This window comes from Heteronotia binoei, chromosome 1 (genome assembly GCF_032191835.1).
Source record: "Heteronotia binoei isolate CCM8104 ecotype False Entrance Well chromosome 1, APGP_CSIRO_Hbin_v1, whole genome shotgun sequence".
Classification (NCBI taxonomy): Eukaryota; Metazoa; Chordata; class Lepidosauria; order Squamata; family Gekkonidae; genus Heteronotia; species Heteronotia binoei.
Genome location: NC_083223.1, coordinates 122,774,044 through 122,785,942, shown reverse-complemented (window position 1 = coordinate 122,785,942; position 11,899 = coordinate 122,774,044). Strand labels below are relative to the sequence as shown.

The following is an 11,899-nucleotide window of genomic DNA, read 5'->3' as shown; positions in this document are numbered from 1 at the left end:
AAAAATATATAACAGAACCCTCCTACCGAAATGTGCCGACAGATGGCAGATTGATGAAACTGCAGGTGAAGGGGTAAAGGGGCTGAAAGGGTCCAAACCAAGTTAATGTTTCTACACTAATCTGCCCTGGGATCACCACGGAACACACAAGAAAACCCTGGAGCAATCAGTGTCATAATAACCTTGGACAACAGTGGGGCAATCCCAGGGCAACCTCTATTGTGTGTAGAAATGAAAACTAACCCAAGATAAAACCAGGTTCAGTGCAGAATGTCCATTCAGGGACAAAGTTGAATCAGAATTAAAGGTCTAGTGTAGAATGTAGGCTGGGTGAAAAAATACCCAGCACAATTTTTTCTTAAAAAAAAATCCCTACCATTTAGATAACAACTGGGAGGAGTGTGCGGTGGGTTTTAATTCATGAATGATTTTCAAGGAGAAAAATGACTATCTAATGATTAGACTCTAATCCTAACCATGATTTCAATCAGCTTCCAAATAAATTTGTATAGGCCTGTAAGCCTTATCTAAGAAGAATAAATGTTTCAGAACTTTAAAAAAAAAGCAAGCACAGAATCAGGCTACTAACATCTGCAAAGGAATATTATTTACTTTAACAGACCTGCACATACACATGCTTACCATGGGTTTAAGCATTTTTCTTTGTAGGAAGAATGCAGCAGTAGTCCCTCTGCATATGCAGCCTACCGAGTCTACCAGGAAAGGGTTAAAGGCTTGGGAGTGTTCCTGGAGCCACGGTTTGTTTATCAGCCAGTTTCTCTCTGGCTCAACAGGTTGCTGCAGCCATTTCATTCTCAGGGAAAGGAATCTAGGTGCGGCCCTCTCCTCCCTAGGAGCTTTTCTGCTGACTAAAAAGACCTGAGCTTACTCACTCCTCACACGCAAGCCCTGCTGAAGGAAACTTTCTCGAAGAATATTCCGTCCAGTCCCTCAGTCTTGTCCGATTCTGCTGTTGTTGCTGAAGGTTGTCTGTGCAAGATGGTGAGGTGCGGCCTGGCCTGTTGGCGCTGTAGATGGCTACTGCCTCTGCTCTTGGGTTTAGCGATCATCCTTGGCATAATTGCTTTGGCTGGCCGAGGCTGGCTGGAATCAGCGACGTTCCCCTATGTCCGCCAAGCCTCTCTGTGGTCTGACTGCATCAAACAAAGCGCAGATGATTACCACTGGATTTGCAGTTCTCTCATGGATTATAGTAAGTATTTGCTGCAGGGAAGCCACCTGATGGCGTCTAAACCATATTGCTGGTAATTTATGCTGACTTTCCAGATATTAATAGGAATTTAAACTGACCTGTCATGTATAAACATGCATTGAGAGAATGGGGGAGGAGGCCACAATTTTGTAATGCTTTTAGCATCCTGATTCTGTGGTCAAATACATGGCTAAAGTATCTTATTCTGTGTAAAACATATCTGAGGAAGCCATATAAAGGTCATATCTAATACTGAGAGTTACAAAATTAGAATTAAAATGAGCTACATTTTCTTGGGCAACAGACCTGGATTTGAAGAAATGGTTCTTTGTTATGGAGGCTAGGCTACAATATGTTTATCCGTTATCACTTGCAAGAAATGGTTGTAAATTCCATCTAGCTGTGATTTGGTGGGCAGGGGTTGATCAAGGGAATGCTCATAGAAGAAGTGAAATGATGTCAAAAGCAACAGAGGGCGGGAAAGAAAGAGGGTTCCCACCAGTCATAAAAATACAAACTGGCTCAGCCTGCTCCTCCTGTTCTTTAACAGAGAGTCTATATGCAGAAATCACCCTGAAAGTCTTTTAATGGTATGGAGCTAAATATTAATACCTGCAAGCTGTGTAGATAAAAGTGTAATTAAAGATGCTGCTGCTGAGGCCACTTGAAAAGGTTGGCAACCCTAGGGAGAGGGCAAGGAAAGCATGCACAGGAGAAAAGAGCAGCAGAGAGAGAAGAGAACAGTTAAAACCAGGTGGCTGCCTTTCGCTTTCATGTAGTTCAGCAGGGAGAACAAGAAAATTGTAGAAAGACAGCATGGTTCAATTAGGCTATCTCTTCCATCCCTTCAAAAGTTATGGATGAGACTACAAAACTACCACTTAATTTATCACACTTTTTAAAAAACCTCTAGTAGTGTTAGTTGGCTAAGGCAGGCTTGTTTAAGTTCACAAAAATGTTTGTCATAGGGCACTGATCGCTACAAGAGAGTAGCTTCCAAGAGACCGGATGGCACAGCCTGCAAAAGAATGCCTATTTTTTTAAAAATAAAAAATTTAACTCATTTTCTTTCAGCGTGTAACTTGAACACCTCACATTTAGATAGCCTAAATATATAATTCCAGATCATACAGAATCTCATACTTTGCACTAGCTAGCAATGTTCAAAAAAAGTAAAATAAAAAAACAAGCTATGTTTTGCCAACCAAATAAGTTACAAAGGACTTAATGTTAGGTATAAACCAGCTTGGCGGGGGGGGGGGGGGGAGTTTGGAAAGCCCACTCCTCAAAATCTCTCTCAAATTCTGTAAGCTATCAGGCCTTGATCTTCCTGATTCCACACCATTAAAAAAATCCACCTATTTAACTGACAGTTGCTGACAACTGTTCTTTGATTTGTAAGACAATTTAAATCAGCTAAGTTTGTGTGGGGGGCAGTCCTTAATTTACAAAGTAATCTCTTTTTGTTCATTTGGGGAGTTCCCAGAGTAGGCACAAAAAACACTAATGTGTCTGTGGGTGGTCTGGGCTTGCAGCTTTTATCCATCCATAAAGGGTCAAGTAGCTTGCTATTAGACAGATATGCTGTAAACAAAATAAATGTCTGAATGCAAGAATCCCAAAAACTAGTTCACATGTGCCTGATGACTTCCATGCATTCTATGATGCTTCTCACCACCCCTTTTTGAATAAAAGATTGCAAGTAGTTTAAAAATAATAAAATTTCAAAACTGGACTGTTATATAGTCTAACATTATTGTATGTTGCACCTGGAATCCTATACAGGTGGTGTGGCCTGTAAAATGGCCACAGGCCTTCTTAGATGCCCTGATGCATATTGCTTACCATCAGTTTTCAGCACCTATTTGTAAAAAGTAGCAATGAAAATATCTTGAAGTGGAGCAGAAGTAGTCAGTGCATAAGTTAAAGGCCAAACAAAACTCATCCCTCGCTTTTACTCCACCCTTCATGAATATAAACCTTCATTGGATGAAGCTTTGCAGTCAAGTTTGTACTTGTTTGGCATTTCTGCTATAGAAAGATGGGAAAGAACCACTCCTTCTATAAGGGAAAAAATCCTCAGTTTGGAATGATTCCTAAATTTAAAGCTTTTAATTCAAAACTTGTCACAGAACCAAACTAGCTATAACATGCAGTTGTGTGCATCTTTTACCTTTGATAGGGTTTTTTTTTTTTCTTTAAGCATAAGCAGCCTGGGGAGCCTAAGAATTTGAACAAGGCAAGGAGAGGTGTGAATCTGCATTACCTTTTCCTTCCTGGCTGATTCTCCCTTTTGACTTGCCTCCTTGCAGCTGCTTTTCAAACTCTGGGGGAAAGATATAAGTGCTATCTGGAAGTAGAGTTACACCTTTAGAAGCTCATTGGTTTAAATTTAATTTGAATTTAGTTTAGGGTTCCACTATATGTTTAGGAATCAAGCAAGTGATAACTAATCTTAGTACTGAAATCATAGCATATGACCAACTCCAATGGATAACTGAAACACAAAGCAAACAGTAAAACCAGTTCCATAGAATAAAAGAAGTGTGTGTAGGAAAATGTGGGAGAATGAATGGATTTCATAATAGCCAAATCAGCTCAAGAAACTCACCTCAAGAGTTCAAAAGTGTGAGATGGGACTCATGTATCCAGAGAAGTGTGTTCTCTCATTAACCAGCATAAATATTACCCATGGCTAGGACAAACCAGATTCCCTTCAAACTCTGGTTAAATAGAGTCAATGGTTAACAATAAGATTTATGCCAGTGCTGACAGAATGCTTATTGGGGATGGAAACTGAAGTGTGAGAAACTAGGAGTTTTGTGGATTGGGGAACAGTGTGTGATTTGTGTGCCCCAATCCAAACTATTACGAGTCATCTACACAGGACTTCATCTTGACTCCATCATCTCCTGTGAACTTCTGTTCTTCCCTGGACTTAACCATGGATGAGTGTTATATTTGTCATATTAATCATAGTCAATGTTCACTGGTGTCCTTGTTTTACTAGAGTTTTAAGGTGGTTAGTAAGCTCTGATTAAGAAGAAATTTTTAAAAGTTGTAACTGTGGTTAACATTTATCTGTGTGTAATTCTGGAATAATGTAGGGCAGTGGAAGAAGGGTGGAATTACCCTGTAAAGATGATGCTGTATGAAAGGTGTATGTGATTCCATAAATGTAATTTATTGAGCCATGAGTAGACACACATGTTTTAGAAAGGCTTGCTTGATGGAGTTATTATTGTAGCCCCATCAATTTACATGACTTGAAATCAATTCCAAAAAAGTTTATTTTGGTGTATGAGCCTTTCCAGACTTTTATATATGTACAAAGTATTTCTAATAAATGGAGTAACAGCTTTATAATTAAGAGTTACATGCATTATTTTGTGTGACACATATTTATAGGCTGTTAGAATAGGTGGAGCAGTATAGGAAGAATGTACCTGAGCTAGCCTCATCCTTATGATTATAAAATAATGTTTAATCCTTTTAGCTGTAGAAGTGCTGATTAATATTCAGTCCCAGCAGCAAGGCTTAATTAATAGGCGGGTGACCAGAACTGAAGTGTTGGGTGTGAGCTGAGACAGCTATGCATCTTATGCCTTGACAAATTTCTCCATCAGTTCTGATCTTAACCATAGCCAAGGCTCACTAGATTTCATATTAACCACAGTTTTCAAACTGCCTTTAGACACTGGCTTTATAACCTAGTTCAGGGGTGTTGAACTCATTTGCTATGAAGGATGGAACTGAAATAAATGAGACCTTGTTGGAGCAGGCCGTGTCGGGTTGAGATGAGCCATGTTGGGCTTGGCCATGTGTGTACCTATTTAAGATTAGGTAGCAGAGATATGTTTTATAAAGAACAGACAAACACAAACATATTTTTTTTTAAAACTTAAAACATGCTTATAACATTAGCACTCATTGGTCTTAAAGATGCTTTCTTTGTTTTTCTCCCATGGGATCCAGGGAACTGAGCAAAGGAAGCTCTGGCTCTTTCCTTCCTTCCTGAGGGGACTGGGGGGAGGAGCCTTAGCCAATTGAAGGAAGAGAGGCTTGACTCAGTAGCTCTGCTGTGTGATTGAGAGAGCCTGGCAAAGCAAACTCTCCCTTCCCACTTCTTCCCCAAGGGAGGAGCCCCAGCCAATGGAGAAAATAGATGATGATAATAATAATAATAATAAATTTTATTTGTATCCCGCCCTCCCCGCCGAAGCAGGGTCAGGGCGGCTAACAGGACATGGTCTACGCCATGATTTGTATAAAACAATTTTAAATACAGTTAATAAATACATTTAAAAACAGTTACATAAAAATTTAAAACTACAATAAATTAGGTGCTAGATTTAGATGATTTGCTCTATAGCTCCTGTGCGATTGAGCAAGCCTTGCAAAGAAAGCTGTTATGCAGAAGGAAGCAAGATATAGGGAGAAGGAAGCAGATGACAGCCAGTTGTACGGGGACCTGATAGGAACCCTCTGGGGGCCTGATTCAGCCACTGAACTGCATGTTTGACACTCCTGACCTAGTTAATACTAGGATATCTAGTGAGTATTAGTCATAGTTAAAGGTAGTGGAGCAGGTGATCATTATTAGGGACCATTCCCTCCAGTACTATCCAGACTCCTAGTTAAGACCAGCCTCTCAGGCCTTGCTGTCTGTGGCTCCAACCATCAGAAGTGAGGTAGATGGTGTCTGTAGCAGCACCTCACCTTTGGAACTCCTTTCCTCCTTGAAGTTTACCTAGTGCCTATTTCATTTTATTTTAGGCAACAGGTTGAAATACATCTTTTTACCCAGGCTTCTTCATTATTTGCGTCAATTTTATGGGGTTTTTTTTAGTGCTGCTTTTAATTATAATTGTGCTTTTAATTATAAAAGTGCTGTTTTTAATTATAAGCTGCCTTGAGCAGCATTCTGAAGAGATGACACAGAAGTATTCAAAATGAATAAATGCAGTGCGATAAACATGTAGTAGTTGTTGCAGAGTTATCAGTAAGTTTCAGTGTTTGCATATATAATGGGACATCTTGAATCTGCTTCTGGATTTAAATCATTCCACTTCCCCACCATAGTAATAGGAAATTCTGAAGGGGGGTTACACTGAGGTTTTAAATTCTTGTTTTTGTTGAAGGAAGACATTTGCCCAGCTGCTGCATTTGAATGGTTGTGGCCAGCTGCAGTTTGATTCAAAGCTTCCTAAGCTCCATTCAGAAGGGAAAGAGGATGTGAAGCAGACAGCAGTATTGCAGTAAGCTGTATTAATATCTGTAATGTCTGTCATGACAACTAAATGGATCCACGTTCCATTGCGAAGTCCTACTGGAGCAAGTCCTCTAAGACTTAGGCTGCGATTAGACGAGCACTATGATCCATTGTTGTTGCTTTTCCCCAATGGATTTAAAGTGCTCATCCAGACAGCAATATCTGTCTCCCATCCTACAGTCATCAGCCCCCAGTGCTCACCCCGGACTTTCCCAGCATCGCAGAAAATGCAGTATTTATGTTTCACAGCGCTTCTGTGGATGTGTGATCGCTCTTGCATTGTGAAGCTGTTTGGGAAGTCAGTTTGCTGACTTCTTGTGTTACCAATGTGGTCATTGCAGTACTTGTAGGTTTTGTTGCCTCTCTACCCCCCCCCCCCACCCCCTACAGCTGAACTGGCGGGAGGCTTTTCTTTTTCTTCCCTTCCCCTTGGCTTTTAAAAGCTCAGCTTAAAACCCCCCACACTGAACTACAGATCCCAGCAGCCTCCTCCAGCAATCCCACTGGCCACCAACTGCAGCCATCCTGCCAGGAGTTTGAAGTGCTGCTTCCCTAATGTGCCTATGCACATGGCCAGAAGACAAATGATTAAGAAAAACTGCTCCTCTGCCCCTCTCCATGGCTGCTGCATATGATCTATCAACCATGGGGTGAATGCATAGTAAGACAAGTTGGGGTGGGGGGATGTCTGATCAAAACTCTCCGTTTCAAAGAAACTCAGATAAATCAGAGGTGGCTCCAGAGCACGGCAAACTTGATGTCTGACTGCAGCCATTTTAGGTTTTCTATAATTCTAAAATAACTCGGTTCATAGCTTTAGTCTGTATGATGAACGGATACCTTCCCTCTTTGTGATCGTCACTAATGTAATAGTGGGCAAAATATCCTTTGGAGCAGCATTATAGTATACAAATCAGGTTATGCATGTGGCTACTGCAAAATGCTCTTTCACCTGTTCTCTTGATTTCATACATTCAGCTGGGCTTAATGCTGAAAAGGCACAGTGAAAGAGCCCCACCATGACACCATCTCTTTCACAGTACAGGTTGCCTGTAGTGTGAATGAGGTTCTTTGTGTGACTATGTGATCATCCTTAGTCCCTGTTCTTACAAATTATCCCTTCTTGTTTGGGGGAATTATTTTATACACACTGGGTCCTCAATGTCTTCTCAAATTGTATCCTTAGATGATCTGCATAGTGGAAGGAGAAACTCATTGTAGTAAATCAATGCTGCCTCTGCCAGTGATAGTTTACATTAGAAACAATAGTGAGAGGGATGATGACAAGGGATACTGGCCACATCTAGTCCATCATGTCTTGCTTCTCCTTGTGTTCCTTTGCTCTCACACAGGCCTGGGGATGAGCTGCTGGGGGGGGCATCATGCTGTAACCTTAGAAAACTGGATATTAACCATTCCGTGGACTATTGCACCCTTCTTAAATCTTCGTTCGCGAAGCCAAGCCGAGAGAGAGAGAGAGCATTCCTGGAATGTAACACTCGACTGCAAAAATGTCATACACATTTTCTCTCTTAGAGAAGTCAATACCCCTGTATTCCAGCCTGATCCTGCATGTCTTTTCATAAATAAACACATACTATTCAATGGTAGTTACTGTTAAGTATATGCATAGGACTGTAGTTTTACATACTTAATAAATTTAAAGCTTGCAGACTAAGATGATAAAGTTTTGGACTGGATAAACCCTGTGATTCATGTATTCTTTCTCAGGCTAAAATTTTATAACTCTGTGACCCAGAATTTGTCCTCTTTAGTTAAGGAATGGTAATGTTTCAATTAAATAATGCTTTATGGGCTACCACATTGTTAACCCATGCTGCTACGATGACACATGCATTACTGCTCTGTTAGCTGTCTAACCAAATGATAGTTTGGTCTTCAATGGTGAATATATAATAGGATAATGATGATAAAACACTCTAAAATTACCTTCTGCATTCTGGGATCTATACTTGCATTGTATTATTTTAGTCAAGAAAAAGACCCAACTAAGACCTGATCTATGTCAATGAATATAAAATATTTTCTTTCCCTCCCCCTTTCTTCTTCTTCAAAGGTTGGGGTAGAGCTGCAGCTGCTACATATCTTGTTGGCTTTGTCATCTTGGTCATCTGTTTCATCCTAGCAGTCATCGCATTTTCTATTGAAATACTGAGGTTTAACTTTGTTCGAGGAATAGGAGGCCTTCTCTTCATTGTTGGTAAGATTGACCTACATTTTAAAAACATGTTTCCCCAGATGTTTTGTTTCTGGCCAATTCTGTTACACACACTCTCTCACACACACACACTCAAAAGACTGTCTATCTGAAATGTGGACACAGGACATTACGTGGTCGAAGTATAAGATATAATGCTCTGGGCACATAAAATTGCTGGATTGATCTTTAATGCTCAAATGAAGTGAAAGCTAAACAGGGTCAGCAGTAGTTAGTATTCAGATAGGAGACCACCAAAGTAGTCCAGGGTTGCTACACAGAGGCAAGCAATGGCAAATTACCTTTGTCTCTTGCCTTGAAAACCCTACAGGGTCACCATAAGTTGGCTGTGACTTAATGGAACTTTCCACCACCAGTTGATTCTGATGAAACCTGAGTATGTGTTTAAAAAAGAATCATTATGGTAATGTACACAGAAACACGTTAAGCTGCCTTATACTGAATCATATCCTTGGGCCATCAAACATCAGTGTTGTCTACTCAGACTGGTAGCAGCTCTCCTGCATCTCAGGCCGAGGTGTTTCACATCACCTACTGCATTCTTTTAAAACTGGGAAAACTGGGCATTGGATCTAGCACCTTCTGCATGCCAAGAAGATATTCTACCACTGAGCCATGATCCCTAATGTAACAATATCTGCTTTAATCACTTGTTGATTTATACGTATGAAAAACACATAGAGCTTTCAGTCTGCTAGTATTGTCATGTTTAAAAGCAACTTCATTCATAGCCAGACTGTGTTTCCTGATTTACATGATAGCAACTTTCTGTTGCTCTCTAATATAGTAAGTAACACCTTTTCTAATGTAGAGATTTTCAATGATGACTCTCTTTGGAACATTTGACACTGGTGTGGAGGAAGCCCTCCCAAATTCCAGGGGGTTGCTGTTTTACAGTGCATTGTTACCCTATAGATTTTGGGAATTTATTGTCTATTTAGATGCTGAGAATTATCCCTGGTTCCTTCAGCCAACAATGTTTGGGTTTGGCTGGGATGAGGAAATTACTGTTAAAGCAATTATTTTTGTAGTATGGAAAAGCAGTAACATCTGACCTGCAAACCAAGTACTCAGTTGATAATGCATGACTTAAAGTGCTCAGAATATCTGTGTTGATTACTGTATTGAATGTTTTGGATTCTTTTAGTCTCTGCATTGTGTAGCTTAAGGAGTAACTAGTTTAGGAGTAACAAGAATACAGATTTGTCCCAAATGACTGTAGAGGCAAAAGTATGATTATTTGCAACTCTTAATTTTTTTTCTCCCCCCCCCCTCCTTTTTTATGTTCAGCGGCTTTCCAAATTATAGGTTTGGTGATCTATCCCGTCATGTACACGGAAGAGATTCCGCTGACAGGAGCAAACATGTTCAGTTGGGCCTATGGCTTTGGTTGGGCATCCACTATTATTGTGATTGGCTGTGCATTCTTCTTCTGCTGTCTTCCCAACTGGGAAGATGAAGTCCTGGGCAACATAAAGCCCCTCTACTATGGTGCAGAGGGAATTTGATGTGAAGCTGAAAAGATTATTTGAATAAATAATACAAACAATGTTGTTTTTGCTTTACATGAAAAATCAGAACTTGCTGTGATGCCATTATTATTGTCTGAGATAATTACTGAGGTACTAGTTTGTTTTTTTTCTAATAAATATACCAATTTTGCAGTTTGTTTTTAGATGTGCTCTTTTTTCGGTCTGGGAGCTGTTAAATTACAGGAAGGAAAAAGAAACAGCATCCTGTATTTTGACAGCTAATATGGATTTCCTTTTCATAATTATTGCTTTTTTTGTGGGGAAGAAATGTGATGGTGTGATGTTCCTTTATGTTAATGTATTACTGAGTAAGTGGGTTGTAAGAATAATTTCATTGATTTTGTTCTTAGCTTTGTCATTTAGGATCATTATGTTTCATTTTTCTAAAATGGATTTTAGAAGAGATGGCTATAAACGTCTTAAAAACCCTATACAGAAGCAATGCTTGTAGGAACTACAACACAGTGAAGTTCACATTAGAGTAAGAATTATGAGGATTATAACCTAAAGAAACTGTGTGTTTAGTATATAATACATATTGGCGTTTTTCAGTTCCTTGTGATTTATGCAAATCCACAAAATATTTCAAACTCTCCTATTCATTTAATTTGTGCCATAACTGAGAATTTTTAAATTAGGGAGGTAAAAAACAGCCTTGCGGTTATATTTCCATCACCAACCACATCAGTATCTTGTATCATAACTCTTTCTTTGCTAAATGGACATCAAAATTACTAGATAAGTTTTAATGTTTTTTTCAGAGATGTAAAATTCACGTTAGTGCCACTAAGGAATTACAAAAGGCCATATAACAGAAGTCATAGCTGCCATCAAAACACAGTTGTATGCTTCCCCACATTTTCAATAGGACAACAGAAAAAGGGAAATATGGTGCCAGCATATAAATTTCCTAGAGCCAATGGTTCAAAATGTAAGATGACTTCATGATACTTGCTTGATGTGAGCAGTCTATTATATATTCTCCAACTGAGATTAAGATGGTTTTGTAGATGTTAAAAGCCATTAGATTTTAAAGTAATGTGCCTCATTTAGGGTTGCCAGGTCCAACTCAAGAAATATCTGGGGACTTTGGGGATGGAGCCAGGAGCAAGGGTGTGACAAGCATGATTGAACTCTGAAGGGAGTTCTGGCAATCACATTTAAAGGGACCATATGTCTTTTAAATTCCTTCCTTTCATTTGGAAATAATGAAGGATAAGGACACCTTCTTTTGGGGCTCATAGAATTGGAACCCCTGGTCTAATCTTTTTGAAACTTGGGAGGTGTTTTGAAGAGAGACTCCGTATGCTATGCTGAAAAAACTGGTGCCTCTCTACCTCAAAAAACAGTCCCCCAGATACCCACAGATTGGTCTCCACAGGATATAATGGAGTGCCTAGCAGGCATTTCCCCCCAAAAACCCTTTCTGATGACCCTGAAGAGGGGGGAGGGCCTCCAAACCAGGGGATTCCCTTCTCCCAACTGAGGACTGGCAACCCTAGCACTCATTCTGAAGACATTTTTAAAGACATTTTTAAAGACATAAAGTGACTGGGAATTGGAGTGGAATGTGGGTATATTTTTATTTACTTGAGAATATTTAAACCTGCAAATGTTACATTTATTGTGATAGCTATTGAATT

General features: G+C 39.7%; 1 protein-coding gene across 1 annotated transcript; it reads left to right on the top strand.

Annotated features, from left to right (window-relative positions):
• Positions 1–725: 725 nt before the first annotated feature.
• LOC132572738 (p53 apoptosis effector related to PMP-22-like) lies at positions 726–10,388 on the top strand. The gene is made up of 3 exons (XM_060240113.1): positions 726–1,213; positions 8,563–8,706; positions 10,015–10,388. Exons 1-3 carry the CDS (start codon positions 1,000–1,002, stop codon positions 10,230–10,232), a joined length of 576 nt encoding a protein of 191 aa, XP_060096096.1. The 5' UTR covers positions 726–999; the 3' UTR covers positions 10,233–10,388.
• The last annotated feature ends 1,511 nt before the right edge of the window (positions 10,389–11,899 follow it).